The sequence below is a fragment of the Martes martes genome (genome assembly GCF_963455335.1).
Source record: "Martes martes genome assembly, chromosome: 1".
In the NCBI taxonomy this organism is placed as follows: domain Eukaryota; kingdom Metazoa; phylum Chordata; class Mammalia; order Carnivora; family Mustelidae; genus Martes; species Martes martes.
The window spans coordinates 97567282-97594539 of NC_137888.1; the positions used below are offsets into that span (position 1 = coordinate 97567282).

General features: G+C 34.6%; 1 protein-coding gene across 3 annotated transcripts in view; it reads left to right on the forward strand.

Annotated features, from left to right (window-relative positions):
• The window catches only part of NAALADL2 (N-acetylated alpha-linked acidic dipeptidase like 2), a 1359315-nt gene that overhangs the window by 797226 nt on the left and 534831 nt on the right, over nucleotides 1–27258 (forward strand). For all 3 annotated transcript variants that reach the window (XM_080802354.1, XM_080802355.1, XM_080802353.1), the window contains one exon: nucleotides 21223–21496. In XM_080802354.1, the coding sequence (XP_080658480.1) occupies nucleotides 21223–21496 (274 nt within the window). The remainder of the gene's footprint in view (nucleotides 1–21222; nucleotides 21497–27258) is intronic.

A 27258-nucleotide genomic window follows, 5' to 3' on the forward strand; every position in this document is an offset into this window, starting at 1 on the left:
GCAGAGTCTGCTTGTCCTTCTCCGTCCCCCTCAATTGCTCTTGCTCTCTCTCTCAAAAAAAAAAAAAAAAAAATCTTTAAAAAGATGATAGAAATTTGGCAACATATTAACAAACTAACATTGTATAAAAATATGTTTTTCAAAGAAAAAATTAGTGAGAAGAGTGGCATTGTTTTATATTTTTCAAATTTCTCCAGTATCTGGATTAATAAAAGACTGTTTGACCCACATCTGCTTCTGTATTCAATCTGTTGCATATACAGATTTAGCTGAAGTATACTAAGGAAATCTGGCCTAACACACATATGTGGTTGGAAAAGGGTAATGTAGTTTAAAAGCCTTTGTGGATATTTAAAATCATATCAAAACTTAACAAGTGACAGTTTCTTAATAGTTGTGATGTAGAATCTGAAACTACGTTAATAAACTTTTCATAGTTTATTATATTAAAAATAAAATGGCCAATCTTATATTTTAATTGGGTCTTCTCCCTATGTACACTTTTGTGCCATACATTGCTTACTTGGAAAATATTTCTTCACTGGGTAATGCAGTTCTTCCCAATACTGACATACTTCATTATGCAACATTAAAAAACAAAAAAAAAAAAAACAAAAAAAACTGTTTATATTATCACTAATCTCATTGGAAATATTTTTATGGATTACAAATCCATAAAGCTCATTGTGCAAATGCAAATTTTCCAAAATTATAGTTCTTACTAGAAAGCTTAAGTATTTTCATTGGCACCAAAAACTGCTATTTTTTTCAAGTCCTTCTTTGCTTATTTTTGAGAATATCTTCCAAATATCAAAAGCCTGATCCATCATAGTTTTTGTATTTGTTATTATTTTAAGTAAAAATGGTGTTTCATGAAAAGTAGTACTAGATTAACTCACAGCTTAAACAAGTGCTTTTTCTGGAAACTCTTACACTTCAGCATGCAGCAAAAATGCTTTATGTGCATTTTCGATTTTATGGCAAAGACTATTAAAAAGATGTGTGCTCAAGTTTGAAATTTAATAAAATTAGTAAGTTTTAGAGATTCATCAATATCCATCGTATGTGAAACTGACTTTTTTTTTTCCAGCAAGAGGATGATAATGGAGGATTCAATGATAATTAGGCAAGTTTGTTGCTACTGTTTTACTTCTGCCAAAGGGCCAGAAGTTTTATCTACTGTTGCTTCTGTACCATGAATTCGTATTTCAACACAGTGAAAAAGGCAAATAATATCTTAGTATTATTACAAAAATAATTGTGATGATCTCATAGATAACTGAAGGGGCCTCGAACTTTCCACACTTTGAGACCTGGATTAGAAGTTAAAAGTCTTTAATCCAAAGTGGACCACACTTTGAAAACCTGGATTAGAAAGTCATCTTATGAGGTACCAGTATTTGGCTTGGGCCAGCGCAGAGATGCCATTTCTTTCTTTCTTTTCTTTTCTTTCTTTCTCTTTCTTCCTTCCTTCCTTCCTTCCTTCCTTCCTTCCTTCCTTCCTTTCTAAGATTTTATTTATTTACTTGAGAGAGAGAAACAGAGAGCCCATACTTGCTAAGGAGCAAGAGTGGTGGGGAGGGGCAGATGAGCAGACTCCTTGCTGAGCAGGAAGCCCAACACCCTAAACCAACACATTGGACTCCATCCCAGGACCCTAGGATCATGACCTGAGCCTAAGGCAGACACTCAACTGCTTAAGTGGCTAAGCCACCCAGGAACCCCTAAATCTCTTTTCTTAAAGCTTGGAAATTATTCCAATCTTTTTCTAGGCTAATTTTAATATAATTTAAAACTCCGTGTGCCAGATTTGAGTTTATGAACATAAACCACCTAAAACAATGGCAGGCACAGAGCAGACACTCAGAAAATGTTGGGGATGTTGACAGTATAAGTAGCAGTAACTGTTAAGGATATTTATTTTCAAAAGTATTTGAGTTGTGAATTTAATCTTGCCAACTGGTAGTACAGTTTTTCAATTACCTGTAGGGCATTTTCCTGTTGGGATCATTTTCTTTCATTCTTTTTTTTTTTTTTTTTTTTTTTACTTTTTGCTTATCTGTATTTTCTATCTCCACCCCCTAATGGTAAATATACATTGGTTACATAATAGGAAAAAAAAAAAAAAAAAGCAAAAAAAAACACAACTCTTAAAGAGAGATGATTTTAATTTTTCTATAAAGAATGGTCAATAATCTGAGATTCTTGCTTCTAAATTTAAATTTCTCACTGTGTTCCTACCCTAATGTTAAATTGATGACTTGAATAAAAGAAAGAAAACATATAAAAATTTGAATTCAGTGTCCAGAATTCAAAAATCAGGTGTCAGTATATTCAGACATCATGAGTGTTTTGAGAAGAAAAGGGAAAGATGGCAAATAGGTCTTTATAATTCTGTCCATAAATCAAAATTAAGTTTAAGTCATATATATGTATTATTTTTAAGTCACATATATATATATGTTTTAGGACTTAGGACAGGTCACTTAGGAAAGAAAGAGAAAGAAAAGTAACATTTAGTAGGTGCCTGGAAATTCTAGATACTGTGCTTAAGTACTTTACATAGGCTTTCTCATTTAATGCTCTCAAAAAAAAAAAAAGTGTAAAATGTTACTATTTAATATAGTATAGTGTTGAAACTGAGGCTCCAAATATACCAATATGTCCAAGGTCGTCTAGCGTGTATGTGAGAATCAGAATTTGAGCCTTCTTTTGCTGAATCCAAAATCCAGAATCTTTCCATTCACTATCCTACTCTTCCTAAAGGTCCCATCTCCCCCTCCACCCACTAACTCCTGTCAATCTTTTGTTGACAGTCTGCTGTCCAAGTGTCTTGGGTTATTCATTAGGTTCAGTACATTATGTTCTGGCCCTCTAGGGATAATATATGTCAGAAATATACCAACATCAGTGCCACTCAATGCTGCTCAATGCTGCTTGTTTTTTTTTCTCATGTGTACAATAGAGATGAAGTACGTAAATGACAGCTTATTCAAATAACACAACATGCAATATGCTCTTCTTGTCAAAACTCTCATTTCCTATCATTTTAGCATTTAGAATTTTCATATTTGTTTCCATACTGTCATGATTTCCAATGACCAGACATCTCCACAGATTGATTTCAATTCATTTAATGAAGTTGGGTGTATTAACATTTTTTCATGATTTATGCAATTTGTCATGTAGTGAGTATGACTTAATAGAGATTTGACTCTAGGTTGCTGAAATGAGTCTGCCTATGAAGAGGTGGATATTGTGACAAAATTATATTTTAATATAGTTTTAAAGGCATATTTATTTAGTAAAAAATATTTACTGAAAATTTGTTGCAGTTACCATTTACCAGGTACAAGACATTGTAGTTAGAGTTTAAGGATGTGTTGAAAGAGATAAGACTCACTACTTGTCCTTAAAAATATTATTCTTCAAATAAGTAATACTGATTAATTTTGTGTTAATGCCAAGAAAAGAAAATCATGTTAGTTTTTTAGGTACTTAAAAACATTCTGAGTAAATATGCTTATTCTGAAGTATGATGGAGAGTGGCCATTTTTTGTTACAATTTTAATGAAATGAAATATTTCTCCTGATACTTATTTAGTAATGTGTTCAATTACCTAAAGAAACATTGGATCATGGAGTAGTGATTCTTTAAACCATAAGTCCCTGTAAATATTGATACCACCCAAGTTTATGTCATTGATTTAGAGAACCTAGAAGATGATATTAAATGTTTTTAAATTATTTATTTAAATTCAATTTAGTTAACATGTACTGTATTATTAGTTTCAGAGGTACTGATGAGGGAAATCTGTGTTCTAAGGTGGCTGACCAGTCCAGCAGGAGAATCCCAGTGCCTGCCCCAGAGCCATTCTGGGTTTTCCGTCCTGCCTATCCTGCCATGGGCATAACAGTGTCACAGATAAGGACTTGAAAGTGTTTAAAATATCCCCTTTGTTGGTGCTCAGGGCTCAGACCTTGGGAGATCCCCCTCCTCTGAGCCTGTGGGCATTAAATAAACCTCTGATCCTCCAAGGTCTCAGAGTGCGGATGGTTCTTCCGTCAGGATCCAGTCCAGGTTCTGTAACAATAGAATTTAGTGATTCATCAGTTGCACATAACACCCAGTGTTCTTTACATTAGGTGCCTTCGTTAATGCCCATCACCCAATTATCCCATTCCTACCACCTTCAGAAACTATTTGTAATGTCTTACTGATTGGATTAACTTGACCATTTTGTTAGTCTGCTTTTAGATTTGGTTTAGGTAAATTAAGGTATCTTAATCCGAAAAGTAAACTTTGACAACAATTCTCTCTGAAAAACAGAGAAAAAGTCTCAGAAATCAGACATTATGATCAGATCATGACCTGAGCCAGAACCAAGAGTTAGATGCTCAACCCACTGAGCCATCCAAGCACCCCACTACTGTATTTTTCAATTGTAATCCAGGTATGCTAGAGATGAAGTTATATCCTATATGCAAGGGTCGAAGACGTAATTATATCACTGGACTTTTTTTTTCTTTTTTATTTCCCCCACCAGGTCATAACAGATGTGTTGGTATTTTATTTTATTTCTCTGTGTTCTGGTTTTTAATAAAGCTTACTTACTATTTTGTGACATTTGTATTTTACTGTCTGCAAAACATAAGTGTGAAAGAAATATCAAATTAGTTAAATAAATACTTACTGATCTTTATGCTAGGGACTTAGCAGGAAGTCACCAGGTCCATCAGCAACATTTCATAACTTGCAAAGCAGACAGTTATATGTGCCATGTTCTGGATTACAAAGAGAGGGGATATTAAGATCTCCTTCAGATAATCTACTTAAGTGCCAATTTTTTTCTAAAGAAATGTATAAGGAGGAGTTTTCTTCTTTCTTATTTAGATGACCCCCAAACTCTGAAATTTGGTGTATTGTATTCTTTGTATTGTATCCTTTGATTTCCCTCAATCATACTTTCTCATAAGCATTAAAGATCTCTCTTCGAGCTTTACACCATCTGATTTTGATTATTTTACCCAGAATATATGTGCTTTCTAACACTTGGTATTTTTAGCATTTGGAAAGTGTCTAAGATTGTGAGACTATCTGTTTTTTCCAAAGAGCTAAGTAGTGTAGTGGGTATCTGAAATACTATGTAGTATAGTAGAAATCTGACTTATTTAATCTGGAACATTTTCCATCTTGATTACATTACCTGATTTTCAATTTCCTTAGTTATAAAATGGTAACAGTATTTGAAAGATTTTTATGCAACTAATCTGCACAATGTTTTCAGTCCTAATAGTATGTTTTCAATACATGATTTACAATTACTATGTTATTTTAGAAGGTAAGAAATAGTTGAGTAAGTAATCATGCTTTTTTTTTTTTTAAGATTTTATTATTTATTTGACAGACAGAGACCACAAGTAGGCAGAGAGGCAGGCAGAGAGAGAGGAAGGTAAGCAGGCTCCCCGCCGAGCAGAGAGCCTGATGCGGGGCTCGATCCCAGGACCCTGAGATCATGACCTGAGCTGAAGGCAGAGGCTTTAACCCCCTGAGCCACCCAGGCGCCCCCGTAATCATGCTTTTATTTGGCACGGTGTTAGTGGCCGGCTAGCAAGGCAAGGGAGGGGATGCTGCCATGTTCTCCTGACAATTTAATTTCTTGATATAATTTGTGATGCAATTTTACCACATGTTTTAGTGTTTATATTTCCAAAGCAAAATTAAAAGATAAAGAATCAGTTTATGCTTTAGTGTTTATTCATTTATTTTTTTAATAATAGCTTTATTTATAATAGTAGCTTTATTTGCAATAGTCGAAAAATGGAACCAAGCTTAGTGTCCATTAACAGGTGAGTGAATAAATGTTGTGGTATCTCCATAAGATGGAAAACAGCAATTTAAAAAAAAAGTGTATCATTGATATATAAAACAACATGGATAAATGTCAAAAAGCATGCTGAGTGAATAAAGCCAGACAAAACACAGCCCTATTATATGACTCTATGTAAAATTCTAGGAAATGAAAACCTAGTGACAGAAAACAGATCAGCCTTCACCCCTTGAAGAGCAAAGGGGCCAGTGGGAGAATTTCACAGGACATGCTTTAGCGTTTAAATTCACTACACACATATAGTACATCATTCATGGAACTTTACTACATTGGATAGCCAGTCAGATAACAAATTTAAAGAAATTTTTTATTTTTTTGTATGCGAAAAATACCAACTGGTATAGTATGAGTTCTTGTGCATGTTATTGTGTACACACACAATAAATTCTCAGTGAACTTTAGTAAATGTTCTGGGTTTTTCTCTGCTAGTATGTTTCTTTAGCTGTTTTCTTTCCCCATTCATTTACAATGTAATCTTGGCACTCACCCTGGTACTAGGAATGCTACATGCATCGCTTCCTCCAATTCTAACATCAGTGTTGTTCTGTGGCTCATCCAGTAGCAGGTGTTGAACATTGATATAAACAGAATTTTGTCTACCAAAGCCAAAATCCTCCCATTTCCAGTCTCCACTGGCCAAAGGAATGCTAATGCAAAACTTCCAAATTCAAGTCTCAGGCATGACGGTTCATTATGCTGCCTGCCAAGACTACTGGCCCATGGAAACTCTTATTTTAAAAATAAAGGCAAAGTAAAACTTTCTGTCAAATACCTTGTGATTTTAGGTGACATACTCACAGTTTTGCAGCTTTCTCTGGAATTAGTAAATTGAGATTATATTGCAATTAATTACTTAATAACATTTGTCTTTGAATATAGTAAATTACCTAATTATAACAAAACCATTCACCATAAATCCCAAAATACCCATTGTGGGGGGAAAGAACATTAAGAAAAATGGTGGAAAGTCTCAATAAAATTTAGGCATTTTAATATTCTAAGTGATTTGAGGTGGTTAATGACTAGAATCTTCTGATGCGCCTGGGTTGCTCAGTTGAGCTTCTGCCTTTGGCTCAGGTCATGATCCCAGGGTCCTGGGATTGAGCCCTGCAGGGAGCCTCACGTGGCACCTGCATCCTGCTCCTTGCTCAGTAGGGAGCCTGCTTCTCTCTCTCCCTCTGCCTGTTGCTCCCCTTGCTTGGGGAGCTTGCTCTCTCTGTCAAATAAATAAATAAAATTTTTAAAAAAATTAAAAAAAAATCATTTGTATCAATAAGACTTTTTCTTAGTGGCCACTGATTTATTTAGAACAATCTAGATTTAAAGGTCACATAATTTCAGAACATGGAACTCACATAGCCCACTTAAGTCTTTTTTGGGGGGAGGACAAGATCAGTATAAATAATTTGACAAATTTAAAATGCAGTTTTAAAGGCAACAGAATTAAAAAGTAATCTTGGGAAAATTGGATTTGAATAAGTATTTATTAACTTATTATTAATTATTTGAAATGTTAGGTAATATGTATTAAAAATATTGTTCCTGCTATCATTTTTTAAAGACCAGTGATTTTATAACCATGCATATACAAAAACTTCATTAATATTTTTCAGTATGCTTTATATGGATATAGATATATAGATACAGTGTTTCTCTTCAGATTACTCTAAAGGGGTTTAATTTTCTTTTAAATCCAGTCAACCATCAAAATATGGAAAACATTTGAAAATGTCCATCAAGTAGGGCAATGTAGCAAAATGATATCACATCAATCATCTTTGAATAAATTATCTACATTATAGGTCTGTACGGGAAAAACAACAACAACAACAACAACAACAAAAACATGGATCATTATTCTTAACTACTTTTGCGGAGTTTCCCTGCTTGGATGTTGTGGAAATAGCAATCAGTATTTATGAACAATCATGTCTTACGTGGAAGTTGGGTACTCAAAGTTAGTTCATTTCTGGTTTTGGCAGTATTGTAGCATTTAAAAATAAGTATGCTGAAAAACACATAAGTAATGTATACATAAACTTCCTTTAAAACTCTACTATCCTCAGCTAACAGAATAGTAAGAGAAATCCCCAAGGGGAACAAAACTTAGGAAGGAATGCTATGGCAAGTGATGAATCCAGAAACCTAGTACTTTGGGGATTAATAGCAGGTGACACAGGGAACAATGGAAGAGCTATGATTCAAAGAAGAAATAATAAAATTCTCATAGCATTAAAGACATTGAGTCAATAGTTCACAGTTCTTTCATAATAAGAACATCAAGTACAGACAATGTTTAGTTTAATTCCTATCTTTCAAAAATTATAATCAAATTCAAACTCTCCCAGTTTAAGAATGATTTCTATCTTTCAAAAATTATAATCATATTCAAGCTCTCCCAGAGAAAGATCAAGAAGGAGCATGCTCTATCTCATTTTATGAGGTTTGTATAACTTCAAGCCAAAATCAGACAGAAACAATGCTTGAAAGGAACATTGCCTACCAAATTTACTTCTAAGAATAGACATGAAAATTACAAACAAAATGTTGGCAAAATAAATCACATAAAAGCCAAAAATTATAATGCATTCTACTAAGTAAAAGTTAACCTTAGGAATGCAAGTTTGAATGCTAAAAAATTGATTACTATAACTAATCATATTAAAAAAGGATAATATAGGGGCACTTGGGTGGCTCAGTGGGTTAAAGCCTCTGCCTTCAGCTCAGGTCATGGTCTCGGGGTCCTGGGATCGAGTCCCGTATCGGGCTCTCTGCTCAGTGGGGAGCCTGCTTCCCTTCCTCTCTCTCTCTGCCTGCCTCTCTGCCTACTTGTGATCTCTGTCAAATAAATAAAATCTTTAAAAAAAAAAAGGATAATATAATTCTTAATAAATGTATCAGAATTTATGATAAAATTTGATACTGATTCATAAAACATCTTTTATGGGAGGAACATCCTTAACCTGATATTTAAAATATGAAATAGAGGACCACTATCACACCTTATTAAATATTTTATTAAATATTTTCTGGAGGTTTTAACCTGCTAGTAATAACATCTAGAAGTGACTAGAAAGGAAGTAATAAAACCCTCATTATTTGCTTATCACACAATTTTTTTTATGTAGAAAATGCAAGGAATAGTATGAGAAAACTCAAGGAATATTATCAATAGTAAGGGAAATTAGCAGCATTATTTGATAGAATGGAATAGTATTCCTTAGTACTAGTAGTCAGAAAAATATTTTAATTTTAAAACTCTAACGTTAGCATTGACTGCTATTTGATATATTAAGAACTTCTTTTTATGTTATTATAAGAATGACATTTCTCTCCAAACTGATCTTCAGTTTCAGGGTAGTTCCAGATACAATCTTGACAAGGAAATTGATAAGCTCATTCCATTGTTAAAAAAATAGTGACAATTTCTTGAGGAAGTATAAGTAGGAGGACTTGCCATTCTGAATATTAACATGTATTAGAAAGTCAGACTAATTAAAATAGCATATTATAATGGAGATTAATCAAAAAGACTGATGGAATTGATTGGGGATCCCTGACAGACCCACACACATATGGAAATTCATAAATAACAGAAATGCCATTACACATTAGTGAAGAGTTTGACCAACGGTACTAGAATGGTTATTCATATGGGAAAAAAATTGATACTGAATTCCACTTCATACCCTACCCCCAAAACATGCAAATGTATTCTGGGTAAACACTGAAATATTTAAAAACAGATTTCTTAAAATGTTAGGAAAAAATGAGAGTCATTTTATCACCTCAGGTTTGAGAAGAATTTCTTAAGCATCTCAAAAAAAGTGCATAGACCAATGCATTAATATTAAAATTATACACATTGAAATTATGAATTTCTATTCATCATAAAACAAAACAATTGAAAATGAAAGGGAAGCCAAAAACTGGTGGAACAAAGTATCCTATGTGACCTAAAAAGAAGTTTCTATAGAAAAATCTTGAGCATAATAAAGGCAAAATACACTGTCACGGCATAGAAAAGGGAACATAGCTAAATAATACATGAAAATATCCTCATTAGTAATTATGGAAATGTAAGTGAAAGATACATTGGAATATAATTTTATGCTCATTGGTTAGCAGAAATTAGGTATACTGAAAATAGGACCTCTTAAAAGTGCTGGTGGTATAAAACGTTTTGTAAAATTGCATAGCATACCCTGCAACTCAGTAATGGTACTTTGCATTAAACAAATAATGATATACAATTTCATATCTGCCACATTGGCATAAATATAAAATTATATAACATAAAGGACAACATCAAGCATTGGTGAGGAATGGAGGGATCAGAACTCTCATGCAGAGCAGATTGGTATGTAATCAAAACCCTTTTAAGTTTTTTGTCAGGGTGCCTCGCTGACTCACTTGGTAGAGCATGTGATTCTTGAACTTGGGCTCCTGAGTTCAAACCCCACATTAACTGTAGAGATACTTATGTAAGTAAATAAATCTTTAATATAAATAAATAAAAGCATTTTGGCAGTTCTTAGTAAAGATATACAGGTATAAGCCCTCCCTGCCTAGAGGAACACTTACATATGTCTGTCAGGAAATATAAACAAGAATGTTCCTTTACTTATGTATTTTTTCCTGTGCCCTTTCAGGGAAGATAAGATGTGGGGGGGGGGGGGTCTCTTCTCATGCCTTTCCCATTGACTGAACCTGAAACTGACTGGAAGCCAAAGGGTTTGATAAAGGTTCATAAAGTTTGACCTTCTGGGCGTGCAGGAGGCATGGGCCAGAGGGAGGATCTGGAGGACAAAGATAGAATTCTATCATCCAGGTGTTCATAGAAAGTTGATTTACATTGAGTTGTGTAGATGTTCTCATAGCTTGTTGCAGTTGTTTTTTAAGTTACTTCCGTATGTTGGTTATTTTCTAGTTTGGTCTATTTTCTCCTTTTAAAAAGAAAAGAGCTTACCTAATGATTTATTGTCTTCCTTTCTTCCTTGTATTATAACTTCTTTGTACTTATAATAATGGAAAACTGGGAACAATTTTAAAATACTTATCTTAGGAAATCAATAAATAAATGAGGAGGAATCTCAGAAACCTAATAGTAAGTGAAAAGCAAATCACAAAAGAATACATATATTAACTATAATCACCATGATGTAAGTTGCTAAGAGACTAGATGTTAAATGTTCTCACTACAAAAAAGAAATGATAGTTATGTGATGTATGGAGATGTTAGCTAACATTACAGTAGTAACCATTTTGCAATAAGTGTACCAAATTAACACATAGTACACCTTAAACTCATATCATGTTTCATACCAGTTATATCTCAATAAAGATGGAAAAAAACTGAGTATGTATGTAAAATGGCAACTATATAAAAGCAAGCATTCAAAAAATAAGGGATGAATTGTTAAGGCCATATGCATACATAAATATTAAATCTATACAAGAAGGCAATGAGAAGCAAAAAAAGAAAAAGAATCTGATTGTGGGGGTGGTTACCATAGGAGACCAGGGTAAGTGATAAAATAAAGAGTACTGAGGGGACTTCAGTAATATCAGAAATGTTTTATTTCATAAGCTGTGTTGTTCTTCATTATTCTTTATATTTTGTATATGTTCTTTATATATTCAATTTGTTCATGATATTAAAAATGAAATTATAATACAAAAAGTATATATCTTTCAATTCAGAATGAGGTAGAAAATGTAGATAGACTCTCCTCAGGAATTTAAGCTTGGTACTTAATAATACTTAGAAATTCATTACTGATTCTTCAGTTGAGCCCCTAAAGATTTACTTTTTAAGACCATCTTACTTTAACAAATTTAATGTTTTGGGGGGTTGCTTATACCATTAAACTCTTTGGAACTGAGACCAGCAAAACAAATAGCAGATTAATCATTTTACATACTCAGAGGTGGATTCATGCTCATCAATTAACTGAGTAGAAGAGCAAAAAAACAAAACAAAAACTAATTGAAATTTATTTTTTCTATTAATGTTGACCATATAAAGATAAATTTTGTAAATAAAATACGTGTTTTGCAAGTCTATACGTATTACAAAAGAACATTATTGATGTATCTATCAAAATAACTTTCTCCTCACACTGAGTAAAGGTGCAGCTCAGTTAGTTTACTTGCCCTATCCCAAATAGTGCAGAGAGAACTTCAGTAGCAATAAAGAGGATGGGGATACAAAATCAGGATAGGAACAAAAGAACAGGATAGAGACCTAGATGAGGGAGTAGGATATACTAACCTTCAACTCCCCACTAATAACAGTTAGCTATCCAAGAATTAAAATAGCCTTGGGAGGGCTTAAGAGTCCAATTAACTCCAGAAATGGAGATTAACTCTACAGAAAGGATTGTAGAGATCAGCTTAGCTGAGACATCCAAAAACGGTTAGGAATCAAGAAGAAAAGTAGAGGCCATCAGTATCAAGCATGCAGTAGATACCACTGTGGTTCCCAGTGGCCAACTCTGTGGAGGACTCTAGCAATCTTTTCCATAGGGAGCCTCAGCCACAGATACCCCATAGCTTTCACAGTGGAAACTCCATAATGTTCATTGGCACAAACTTGAGTGGCCTGATCCTCAGAGGGCACCAGCAGCTTTCACCCCTGAAGTAATCAAAAGCTATCACTGCCACGGATCCCTAGGAGATGGAGATGCTACCATGCCCTCTTCCAGCAGAAAGAGCTACTATTGCACATGCATAGGACCAGGGCTGCCACCCCCAACCCCATCCATGCACATTTCTCAACCCTAGAGCCATGGCTGCTCTACATGTACCCATAATTTGGATTTGGATATAGTTGACACTTTGTGTATGCCTGTGGCTCAGGCACTGGAGTCTCTGCTGCTGTGGGCTTGCCAGAGCCTGAACCTCAGGGGCCACTATCACACTCTTAAGTGCCTATACTCTAGATCCTGGCATTGTGATTGCTCTGAGTGCCCATGCATCAGATACCAATATTATCACCACTGCAAGGGGGCTGCCAGCTGACCAGGAACTAAGAGATACATTGTTGGCCACAATATTGCAATATCCCCCATGGGAGAAAAAGAAGCAGGAAGTTCCCAGCAGTCTTTACTCTCAACCCAACAGCCCTTGCTGCTACTGCTTACCCCATGGCCTTCCCCTCTGAGGACCCCCGCAAACTTATATGAGACAAAATAGCATGTCAAAAACTGCAAATAGACGAAGAGGTTCACTATATAATGGGTTTGAATTCATCAAGAGAATGTAACAATTATATATGCATGCGCCCAGTATGGGAACCCCTGTATTGAGCAAATTTTAACATACCTGAAGGCAGAAAATGCAATAGTAGTAAATTTCAATACCTCACTTTAAGTAGTGGATATCTCATTCAGGAAGAAAATCAATAAGGAAATGCTGGATGTGAACTATACTTTAGACCAAATGGACTTAATATACATATACTGAACATTCCATCCAATGGCAATAGCATATTCATTCTTAAGCACACACAGAACATCTCCATTATAGATCATATGTTAGAGCACAAAACAAGTCTTAAGAAATTTAAAGTCACTGAAATTGTACCAAATATCTTTTCTTTTTCTAAGAAAAAGAGAGAGTGCATGAGCTGGGGTGTGGGGGCAGTAGCGGCGAGTCTGATGTGGGGCTCGATCCCAAGACCCTGAGATCATGACCTGAACCAAAAGCAGATGCTTAACCAACTGAAGCACCCACATATCCCCCAAATATCTTTTCTGGTTATAATATTATTAAACTATAATTTAATAATAGAAAGAAAGTGGAAAAATGAAAATATGTAGAAATTGAACAACATACTCCTGAACAACTGATGTGTCATGGGGAAAAAAAAAAAGGAAATTAAAGAAAAAAAAATCTTGAGACAAAAACAGAAAGAGAAAATGCCAAAATTTATGGGATATGGCAAAACAGTTCTAAGAGAAAGTTTATAGAGACAAATACCTACATTAAGGAAAAAAAAAATTTCAAATAAGCAACTTAATTTTACACCCCAAGGAACTAGAAAAGAAGAACCAACTAATCCCAAGGTTTGCAGAAAGAAGGAAATAACAAAGAGCAGAAATAAGTGAAATAGAAATTAGGAAAACAATAGAAAAAAATCAGTGACACTAAAAGCTTTCTTTTTAAGAGATAAAATTAACAAACCTTTAGCTAGACGAAATAAGACAAAAGAGAAAACTCAAAATTAGAAATAAAGGTGGAGACATTACAACTGACAACACAGAAATACAAAGAAACATAAGAAACTACTATGAATAATTATATGCCAACAAACTACACAACCTACAAGGAATGGCTAAATTCCTAGAAATACACAACCTCCCAAGACTGAATCATGAAGAAAAAGAAAATCTGAATTGATGCACAACTAGAAAGGAGACTGCATCAGTAATCAAAACCCTCCAAACCAAGAAAAGTGAAGGATCAGATGGCTTTAGTGGTAAAGTCTACCAAGCATTTAAAGAATTTATGCTAGTCCTTCTCAAAGTCTTCCAAAAAGTGGAAACTCATGATCTGAGGCCGACATTAACATGAATACCAAAGCCAGACAAGAATACTATGAGAAATAAAATTATAGGTAAATCAATGATGAACCTAGATGTAAAAATCCCCACACAAAATATTAGCAAACAGTATCCAACAGCATATTTACAGGATCATACACCATGATCAAGTGGGATTTATTCCTGAGATGCAAGGATGGCTGAAAATATGCAAATCAATAAGTTTGGTACACCATATTAACAGAATAAAGGATAAAAATCTTATCATCTCAGTAGATGCAGAAAAAAAAAGCATAGGGCAAAATTCAACATCCTTTCATCATAAAAATTTTCATTAAATTAAGTACAGAAGGGGGACGCCTGAGTGGTTCAGTTGGTTAAGCGGCTGCCTTCCGCTCAGGTCATGATCCCAGCGTCCTGGGATCGAGTCCTACATCGGGCTCCTTGCTCGGCGGGGAGCCTGCTTCTCCCTCTGCCTCTGCCTGCCACTCTGTCTGCCTGTGCCCGCTCTCTCTCTCTCTCTGACAAATAAATTTAAAAAAAAATTTAAAAAAAATTAAGTACAGAAGGAATACTTTACTAAAGGCAAGTTTACAGCTAACATCATACTTGACAATGAAGAGCTACAAGCTTTTCCTCTAAGATTAGGAACAAGAGAAAGATGCTCAATCTCTCCATTTCTAGTCAATATATTACTGGAAGTCCCAGCCAGAACAATTAGGCATAAATAAACAAATGAATAGATCTTATTTATATTGGTAAGAAAGAAGTAGAATTGTCTGTGTTTATACATGACATGATTATATATACAGAAGACTTTACAGCTTCCACAAAAAAACCATTAGAACTAATAAATTCAGTAAAGTTGCAGGATACAAAATCAATATAAAAAAATCAGTTGCAGGGCACCTGGGTAGCTCAGTGGGTTAAAGCCTCTGCCTTCAACTCAGGTCATGATCCCAGGGTCCTGGGATCGAGCCCCACATCCAGTTCTCTGCTCAGGAGGGAGCCTGCTTCCCCCCCCACCCCCACCCCGCCTGCCTCTCTGCCTACTTGTGATCTTTCTCTGTCAAATAAATAAAATCTTAAAAAAAAAAAAAAGTTGCATTTCTAGCAACACACTAGCAACAAACTGTGAAAAAGAAATTTTAAAAAATCCTATTTATAATAACGCTAAAAATAATAAGACACTTAGGAATAAATATTACCAAGGAGGTAAAACACCTGTATACAGAAAACTATAAGACATTAGTGAAAAAATTTGAAAAAAAACACAAACAAATGGAAGGCTATCCATGTTCTTGGATTAGAAAAATTAATACTGTTAAAATGAACATGCTATCCAAAGTAATCTATAAATTCAATGAAATCCCTCTCAAAATTCCAGTGACATTTTTTACAGAATTAGAACAACCTTAAATCTGTATCAAACCAGAAAACCCCTGAATAGCCACAGCAATCTTGAGAAAGAAGAACAAATCTGGACACATCATACTTCTTGATTTAAAACCATATTATGAGACCATAGTAATTAAAATATTATGGTGTGGCATAAAAATTGATCTGTGATTTGTTTTTTTTTTTTAGATTTTTTAAAAATTTTATTTTATTTTTTCAGTGTTCCAAGGTTCATTGTTTATGCACCATACCCAGTGCTCCATGTAATATGTGCCCTCCTTAATACCCACCACCAGGCTCACCCAACCCCCCACCCCCTCCCCTCCAAAACGCTCAGTTTGTTTCTCAGAGTCCACAGTCTCTCATGCTTCATCGCCCCTTCTTATTTCTCCCAATTCATTTTTCCTTTCCTTCTCCTAATATCTTCCATGTTATTCCTTATGCTCCACAAGTAAGTGAAACCATATGATAATTGACTCTCTGCTTGACTTATTTCACTCAGCATAATCTCCTCTAGTCCTGTACATGTTGATACAAAAGTTGGGTATTCCGTGTTATTCTTTATGCTCCACAAGTGAAACCATATCATAATTAACACAGAGGGCATTGGAAAAGGAGAGAAGTGAGTTGGGGGAAATTGGAGGGAGAGACAAACCATGAAAGACTGTGAACTCTGAGAAACAAGCAGAGGGTTTTGGAGGGGAGGAGGGTGGGAGATTGGGTCAGCCTGGTGGTGGGTATTAAGAGGGCACATATTACATGGAGCACTGGGTGTGGTGCATAAATAATGAATCTTGGAACACTGAGAAAACTAAAACTAAAAAAAAAAAAAAGTTGGGTATTCATCCTTTCTTATGGAGGCATAATATTCCATTATATGTATGGACCATATCTTCTTTTTTTATATATATATTTACTATAAATATTCAAAAATTTAATGATTTTTTAAAATTTTATTTTATTTCTTTTCAGTGTTCCAGAATTCATTGTTTATGCACCACAACCAGTGCTCCATGCAATACATGCCCTCCATAATACCCACCACTAGGCTCACCCAACCCTCCATGCCCCTCCCCTCCAAAACCCTCAGTTTGTTTCTCAGAGTCCACAGTCTCTCATGGTTTGTCCCCTCCTCCAGTTTCCCCCAACTCACTTCTCTCCGTCTTCCAATGTTCTCCATGTTATTCCTTATGCTCCACAAGTAAGTGAAACCATGTGATAATTAACTCTCTCTGCTTGACTTATTTCACTCAGCATAATCTCTTCCAGTCCTGTTCATGTTGATACAAAAGTTGGGTATTCGTTCTTTCTGATGGAGGTATAATACTCCATTGTATATATGGACCATATCTTCTTTATCCATTCATCCGTTGAAGGACATCTTGGTTCTTTCCACATTTTGGCTATTGTGGACATTGCTGCTATGAACACTGGGGTACAGATGGCCCCTCACCTCACTATATCTGTATCTTTGGGGTAAATGCCTAGTAGTGCAATTGCAGGGTCATAGGGTATCTCTATTTTTTTTTTTAAGATTTTATTTATTTATTTGACAGACAGAGATCACAAGTAGGCAGAGAAGCAGGCAGAGAGAGGAGGAAGCAGGCTCCCTGCTGAGCAGAGAGCCCGATGCAGGGCTCGATCCCAGGACGCCGGAATCATGACCTGAGCCCAAGGCAGAGGCTTTAACCCACTGAGCCACCCAGGCACCCCAGGGTATCTCTATTTTTAATTTCTTAAGGAATCTCCACACTGTTTTCCAAAGTGGCTGCACCAGCTTGCATTCCCATCAACAGTCTAAGAGGGTTCCCCTTTCTCCACATCCTTTTCAACACACGTTGTTTACTGTCTTGTTGATTTTGGCCATTTTAATTGGTGTAAGGTGGTATCTCAGTGTGGTTTTGATTTGAATCTCCCTGATGGCTAATGCCAAATATCTTCTCCCATTCCATGGGTTACCTCTTTGTTTTGTCGATTGCTTCCTTTGCTGTGCAGAAGCTTTTGATCTTGACGAAGTCCCAAAAGTTCAGTTTCACTTTTGTTTCCTTTGCCTTTGGAGATGTGTCTTGAAAGAAGTTTCTGTGGCCGATGTTGAAGAGATTACTGCCTATGTTCTCCTCTAGGATTTTTATAGATTCCTGCCTCACGTTGAGGTCTTTTATCCATTTCAAGTTTATCTTTGTGTATGTTGTAAGAGAGTGGTCAAGTTTCATTCTTCTGTACATAACTGTCCAATTTTCCCAGCACCATTTGTTGAAGAGACTGTCTTTTTTCCACTGGACATTTTTTCCTGCTTTGTTGAAGATTATTTGACCATAGAGTTGCAGGTCCATATCTGGACTCCCTACTCTGTTCCACTGGTCTATGTGTCTGTTTTTGTGCCAGTACCATGCTGTCTTGGTGATCATAGCTTTGTAGTAAAGGTTGAAATCAGGCAATATGATGCCCCTGGTTTTGTTTTTCTTTTTCAACATTTCCTTAGCAATTCAGGGTCTTTTCTGGTTCCATACAAATTTTAGGATTGTTTGTTCCAGCTCTTTGAAAAATGCCGGTGGAATTTTGATTGGGATGACATTGAAAGTATAGAGTGATCTGTTTAATCAAAAATGACCAATGAAAACATATCCAATCATCAAAAATAGATCAAAGCAACAGAATAGAGGACCCAGAAATAAATCTGTACATAATTGTTCAATTAATTTTCAACAAAGGAACAAAGAACAGACAATAGGGAACGAATAGTTTCTTCAATAAATAGTGTTGAAAAACTGGAATTCACATGCAAAAGAATTAAATTGAACTCTTGTCTTTCACCTTTCACAAACATCAACTCGAAAAAGATTAAAGACTTAAATGTGAAACTGAAACTGCAATACTCCTAGAAGAAAACAAACAAAAGAATATTTCTTGACATGTCCTTGCAGTTATTTTTTTAAAATTAATATGGCAACAAAAGCACAGGCCACTAAGCAAAAATAAACAACTGAGACTGTATCAAACTAAAAAGCTTCTGCACGCAAAAGAAATAAGAAAATGAAAAGAACCTGTGGAATGAGAGGAAATATTTGCACAATTTATGTTTGACAATGGGTTCATATTTAAAATGTATAAGGAACTTACACAGTTCAGTAGCAAAAAACCCACGAATAGTCCAATTAAAAAATGGGCAAAGAAACAGACATTTCTTCAAAAAGGTTGCCCAAATGACCGGCTGATATGTGAAAGGTGCTCAACATCCCTAATCATCAGGGAATAAAAGCAAAACCACAATGAAATATCACCTTACACCTGTTAGGATGTCTGTTATTAAAAAAAAAAACAAAACAAAACAAACAAAAAAAAAAACCTGAAAAAAAAGGCCAAAAAAAAAAAAAGAAAAGAAAATAGCAAAACAACATGCTGGTGAGGATGTGAAGAAAAGACAACCTTTGTTAGTGGAATCTAAACTGTTGCAGCCATTATGGAAAACAATATGGGTATTCCTCAAAAAATTAAAACTAGAACTGCTATATGATCCAGAAATCCACTTCTGGGTATATATCCAAAGGAAATGAAATCAGAAGAGATATTTGCACTCATGTATATTGCAGCATTATTCACAATAGCCAAAGTATGAAAACAACCTAAGTCCTTATGGATGGATGAATGGATAAAGGAAATGTGAGATAAATGTACAATAGAATAGTATTCATCATTTTAAAAAAAAGAAGGATCATGCCTTCTGTGATAACATAGGTATCTCAGAGGCTAAGTACAGTAAGACAGAGACTGAGAAAGATGCTGCATATTATCACTTACATGTGTAATCTAAAAACAAACTAACAAACAAATGTATAGTAGAATCATAGTTGTCAATGGACTGGGGGTAGGCAAAAGAGGAGATGCTGGTCAAGGGGATACAAGCCTTCAGTTACAGGATGAATAATTTCTGAGGATCTACTGTACATCCTGGTGACTATAATTAATAATACTGCATTGTATACTTCAAATTTGCTAAGAGAGTAGATCAATACACACAAGAAGTTTAGATTTAGATTCAGATTGTGTTTAGATTGTCATAATTTCATAATATACATGTATATCAAATAATGTTGTACACTTTAAATATATATAATTTCATTTGTCAAAAACAAAAAGCCTCCCCTGCCAAACACACATACAGAGACATACACACACAGAAGGCAGACCAGTCTTATTCAGAATAAAAAGTAAAATTCTTTCAATAAGCTCTTTCACAAAACAACATGGTATTGAGAATTGGTTAAACTACATATTTAAAAAAATTGAAATAACCTTGGAAAAAATTGGGAAATTACTTATTATTGCATCAATCAGCTTTTAGCTGTGTCAACAGCCCTACATTTTGTCTCCAGTTAACGCTTTTCTATATTTTTGTATATGTATTTTTTTTTCTGATGTGTGTATTCTGTATTCCATTTCCAGATGCGTTTCATTTGGGGGTTATTGTATAAACAGGGTCCTAAAGAATCAACTGTGTGTAAGAAAAACAATATGATGAACCAAAATAAAAATAGTATCCACTTAGGTAGCATCTGTTTAGGCAATATTATGGATAGCAATAAAATTCTTTTAAGAAGATACATTTTTGCCAAAAAGGAAACTGGTCTCTTTGTATCCCAGCCCCAAACAAACTTTATTGGATTATTATTTTTAAATTTCACACATCTTATTTTTTTCTAGGTTCTGCACATTTTTTTTTACTTTTTTTTTGGCTTCTAGGATGTCATAAACAGCAATAGTGTCACTAGATTTTGGAATAGGTGTAAGAATAAATATATAGACTACAGAAAGCACACACAAAAGCCAATTTCTTATTGATTTGGTAATCTGTGGTTGATTTCACCATTATATACTGATTTTGTTGAATATCATTGTGCTCATAGGATCGTGAAATTTGGCATGTAATTTGTATCAAAAGTGTTCTCTCTGTCTCATTTTAAATAGCAATAGCTATATATTAATCACATAACTCTATATGGAATAGTATTAACTACAATACAAAACTATCTCCACCAGCATGACTCCTAGTTTTGGAACTGAGTTTTGAATGGATTATGTTGATGTCCATAGAAAGATCAGAACTAATAAAAGAACTAGTTGGCATTAATCACTCTCTTCTTTGCAATCCCATAGTGCTTTGTTAGTTCTTAATTTAAGAACTTAATTCATTGGGCTTTGATTTAGTATAATTTCTCTGCAGGCTCATCACCTCCCACAAACTGTGAGTTTCTTGTATGGTGTCCTGTTCCACTGATCTTTCATATCCCACATCTATTAATAATTGTTCACATATTAAATGGTTATAACTCAATAGAATACCTTTTTTTCCTTTTTCTTAGAGTGTTTTTTTTTTACATTTCTTCCAGAAATTTGGTACAACTGTATAAAAGTGAAGATGACACAGAAATTTCAAAGAAGATTAAGACTCACTGGACTTCTTTGGGTTTAGAAGATGTACAGTTTGCAAATTACTCTGTGCTGCTTAATCTGGCAGGCCCTTCTGCCAGCTCCGTGACTCTGAGCAGCAGCGGCCAATGCTTTCATCCTAATGGCCAGCCCTGCAGCGAAGAAGCCAGAACACATAGCAGCCAAGATCTGCTCTACTCATATGCAGCCTACTCTGCCAAAGGAACTCTCGAGGTAATATGACCATTTGTCTCTGTCATTTATAGTGAAATGGAATTAGAAAACAACAGCTTTCATCTAAATTGAACTAACTGGCAAGATGCAACATAAGAAAGTAACCATTAAATGTTCTCAGTTTGGAGGTGCCAGGGAAGGGGAAGGAAGATTTGGATTGGCTGACCTTTTCTCTTGTCATATTTTGAAAGTGAAAGCATGTTAGAAGACTTTAATTCCAATGTGTTGAATATGTGATCGAGTTATTCACATTTTTCTTAGTTGGTATAGGACATGTTCATTTTATTTTGGGGGGTTTGGAAGAGGCAAATTTTAATGGATTGATAAGGACAGAAGGGATAGAAATGAAGGGAGTTGCGTTTTGAGATCGTGTATACACCTAAGAAAGGAAGTGGAAAATCGATGTGATTATTCACAGATTTAAGATTTGAAATATAGTGCTCCTGCTTTCTTGACGGAAAATACAGGGGATAAGGAGCCAGGTAGAGATTATTGCTTTACTGTTTCTAGCTTAGCTAGTTTTTTGGCTGGTGCTGAAGGGCATGCCTTCTAGAGCCACGTAGACGAGTTTCAAATCTCAGTTCCATAATTACCCACTGTTAGTTACTAACTAGGGCTGAATTCCCTCATCTCTGTGATGGAGATAAAAATAGTTCCAGCTTTATAAGGTTGTTGTGAAAATTAAACTAGCTAATATATGGAGACCTTGGAGAACAGAGCCTAGCCCACAGTAAGGACAAAATACCAGTTAGACACAATATATAATTGGTCCTGTTTCCTTATTTAGGAACATTTTCTGTCTCCATGTAAAAATACCATTTTAATAAACACACTTAGGGGCGCCTGGGTGGCTCAGGGGGTTAAGGCCTCTGCCTTCGGCTCAGGTCATGATCTCAGGGTCCTGGAATTGAGCCCCGCATCGGGCTCTCTGCTCGGCAGGGAGCCTGCTTCCTCCTCTCTCTTTCTCTCTCTCTCTCTGCCTGCCTCTTTGCCTACTTGTGATCTATCTGTCAAATAAATAAATGAAATCTTAAAAAAAAAAGCTTCCTCTTTAATAAACACACTTAGTTTTTGTTTTACAAACCTTTAGATTGCCTCATTTAATACAAATGAAATAATTATATAATAATAACATATAATTATATGTTTCTGATTGTTGTTAATTATTGGTATAGCTTTTTCAGACTGTTAACTCTGATTAATACAGTAAGTATTTAAATCATTTCAAGTTACTTCACAGATCCATTCATCGTTTTTGTTTTTTGTTTGTTTGCTATTCATTTTAGGAGGAGGGTGGGGAGTGAGTTCTTTTATTGGTGGTTTAGCGTTTGCACTCTGTTACATCATTCTCTGACTTGTAGTAGAAGAACTGCATATAACTACTACCATGGAAAGCCTTATTATTAATTAAAAATATATGTCTGCAGTATTTCTAGGACAGGACTCATGTAATTTGATTTGATTAATATATTACTCTTTCTGCTTAGGCAATGATGGGAGAGAGCCGGCCAGCACCCTTTTGTTGGTTCAGAAGCTCTAGTCTCAAGTCAAGAGTCTAAAGTTATCCCACAGATTTTCTTCAGACGCCCCAACTTTCATTAGCCCCCACACATTTCCAGCACCCTCTCTATTCCCAGTTGATTTAGCGCAATAATCTCCTTGCCTTGAAGACAAAACAAAACATGTCCGAAAAACAGAACAACAACAAAACCCCCAGGAGCTTGAGTGGGTCCTTGGAATACATTCCTCATCTATTTGCTTTTCAATTTGCTTTGGCAAATTACTTACTATTCCTTGACCTAGGTGATATGGAAAAGCTATAACATCACAATTTGTGTCCCTCTTTCCTCAGCAGGGCCCTCTGATAATCTGCTGGGCCATTGGATTGTTTTTTTGTGTTTCTTTGTAGCCACATCTCTGAGAATTTTTCTACACATTTGTCTCATCAGTTATAAATGTTTCAATTTTCATTGTTGCATGTAAAAGAAACCAAGGTCTGCTATAGAATCATAGAACTACTTAAATGCCCTTGGAAACATAAGTCATTTTGGGACCATCTACCACTTATAAATGCTGTAAAATCTACCATTTTTAATAAAGAAAGATTTGAAGAAGCTGCTAAAAGGGAAAAATAAACTTTGCTGGTGATGTAGAAATATACTCTGTGGTTGAAATACAGGCCTAAATTAAAGGTAATAATGTTGAAGGAATTAAAATGCAATTATGGATAAAATAAACACCTTGTATTTGAAGAACATAATTTGAGAAATTAACCATGCAAATTAGATGAAGGCACTAATGATAATTATTTTTAGAATTATATTAATAATTCAAATCTATTATACTAAATACATAATAATTTAAATATTTATATTGATAAACTTATTGATGTTGATTTTTTTTAATTTAAATGATATTAGCATTATGATTTTCAAAAGCAAAGTAATTTCTAGGTGACTACCTTATATGCATGTATAATATTTACATGTATTTTATATATAAGTTTTAGACTGATGTATTATGGAAACTCACATATTCTAATTAATAGAGTGTGGGTGATTTTCTGTATCTCTTCAGACCACTCTTAATTAAAATCAAGCTTGAGAGGTTGCTGCTGATGATTCAGGCATACCTACTTTTTGATTTTGAATACATTGTATTTGCATGAATTTCTATCAGGCTGAGCCATTAACAGGTTCTTAAATTATTCTAGTCTGACTGCCAGCAAAGCTCCCCACTACTTTTGCTTTTGACAAGGTTATTTGTAGAAGAGGAGTGCCCCTTTTCTTTGAAGAGCTGTCATGTCCATTCATCATATGGCCACTTTGTATAAGCTTCCAATTCTTGCTTTCTGGTAACAGTCTAAACAGCATTTGTGATATCTGAGATCTACTTTGAAAACCTACTTAGTGCCAGCATGATGGATGGTGTACTTTGCAACTTCTTTGTAATTCATCGTGTGCTAGAAAGGTGACATTGTTTACCCCATCATAATGACAGGTGGGTCAGTAGAAGGGTCCTAAGGAGAGTTGTCCTGTCAGATGCAAAATACATATTAAAATGGATACATAAATAATTTAACATGAGTGAGGTTAGCTTCAGGGAATAAACAGTGATTTTTATTTTTATTAAAAGATAAATATCAACTGTAATATCATCATACTGTTAAAGACATTGGTAGTGAGTGCTGACAATGTCTAGTCAGTCTCATAAATAGAATATATGGCCTTATGTAATTCCTGTGCAATTATTTCTTTTGTCCTTTGTGAAACCCACACAGATGCAGAAAAGCAAAGGAAACGATTAATATTTAATATAGGTTGGTGATATTTGAGTCTCGTATGTTTATATTTTTGAGCAGAGAATTTGTTTTCACGTAAATATACTTCATAGATTTGGGAATTTTTTTTTCTGTTAAGTATTATTTTGTGTCTGCAAGTAAAAACAAATAATATAATTTTATGGAGAAACTTATTTTCAGCAACTCATTAGCCTTGCACAAGATAGATTGTCATCAACACATTTATCACTGTTCTGTTCCTCAGAGAGCCTAGAGTTGCACCCTGCCTTATTAGCTACACAACTGTGGGTTGGTCATTTTAGTTCTCTAAGCCTCAGTGTTCTTATCTGTATAGGGGGAAAAATAATAGTACCTCAGCTGGTTGTTGTGGGAACGAAACGATACAAACCATGTAGAGTGCATTGAGTGCACTTAGCACTCTGAAATTGCTAGCTGTTGTTATTATGTGATATAAAATAAACAAATTTAAATGGGAGCAATTAAAATCTGAGAACTATACAACATGATTCAGAAGTACAAACTTTGTATCATATTGTTGAAATGTAATCTTCCTGTCTTTTGTTTAATATGACAAATATTAATCATTAGGGAGGAAAATGCCTTCTTAAGTATGAATAAATAATAAAATACATATAATATCTGATCATTTTTTAATTTAAAGCTAAAAGCCCAAAGAAACTAAGAGTAAATATTTAATTTTTGAATGCAGAATGAAAAAGCATGGCAACATAGGCCTGAAGAGCATTGCTCATCTTCCTTTTGTAAAATATCAAGCCATAGTATAATACATGAAATCTAAACACTATGTCAAATTGTATCAAGTAGTCTTAAAGAGAAAAAATAAAACCACTGCATGGAGTCCTTGGAGAACTTATGTCTATTTTCTCATAGTTAGGAAAACTTTGTCTTTCTCTTTCAATATTCTCAAATAAAAGCAAAGTTATCGAGTGTTATGGCAAAAGGCAAAGCTGTATATGTTTGGCTGTGAATGCTTCCTATTGTAGATTTTAAAAAAATATATCAGAAAGCTAAATAAAGGGAGTAGAATGGAATTGCATTACTTAAACTTTTGTTGTTTGGGTCAGAAGATGAAGCTACTGTCTCACTAACAGAAAAATGTGATCTTGGTACAAGCAGTTTTTCAATGTTGAAAATGACTTTGCATTTTATTTGTCTCCCTTCTTTTTCTCTTGTGGAATCCATCTTTTGGTCAACAGTGCACAACTGTGAGATAAATGGGTGTGAACACACTTGTATATAATGTTGTTGTGTTTTAAAAATCTGCATAAAATTTCTTGGCCCAATATGATCTTCTCTTTCTGGTTTCTTGAGTTTGTGCATGAACCAACTTAGTTAACAAAACAATTCCATAATTACTGCTTTTTTATTTGAACATAATAACCATGAGTTTAATTTCCATACATTAAAGTACATTTTTTTCCTGTATTTAAAATTTAGATGGAAGCATTTACAAATACAGAAGTGTATTCGTTGTCCAGAGTTAAATCATTTGTTAGAGAGGTTACATCTTCTATTTGGGAAAGAGAATAAAAACCCATTTTATGAAATAAAAGTTTTGAAACAGATAGTTGAATTCAGCTAATGGTTAAAGTGCAGTGAAATTTCTTTCCCTGTTCATTAAAACAAATATGGCATTTTTAGTGAGAAAGTGTTTGACTACAAAGTTCTAATTTGACTAAAGTTATTTCTAAGGATTCTGAATCATCATAATTAAGTGTTATTTGACAGAAAATTCTAGGTTGGCATTTTTATTTTTGGTTTTGACATGATTTAAAGCATGCCACTTACTAAGTTAAGTGATAATATAACATTCTTAGCAAATTTAATTTATATTTTAATCTCCATAAAGTACTAGTATTTAAATATGTACCTTATGGATAAAATTTACCTAATTCCAGTAGGTGCTGTGAATTCAATTTTTTCAGAACTAGAAAGATCTATGGAAAAGTCAATCCTGAGATTTATGTGTTATTTCAATACACTAATGTAATTGATTTTAAAAGAAACAGAATTCTGTCACATTACTTTCATGGCCTCCAGGAAGAATTCTCTTGAATGAATTTGCAACTCCTTCAATATTCTTACCTTAATAAGTTGAGTATCATTTATTAAATAAAGTACCCTGTGATTATTAACTTGTTTTTCCTGTCTCACTAATATAACAAACATTCAGCAGTCAGCAAATACATACTGGATGTCTCTTAAGTGCCATTTACAGGGGACAAAGTGATCAGTAAGAAAGCTCTAGACACTGTCCACATGCAGCTGACAGTCTAATAGCAACAGTTAGGTAAGCAATTGTAAACTGCGTGGCTTGAAACTGCTGTGAGCACTAGAAAGATATTTAAATATTCTGAACTCTAGTTTCCTCATCTATAAAATGGGCTGAAGTGGGCGCCTGGGTGGCTCAGTAGGTTAAAGCCTCTGCCTTTGGCTCAGG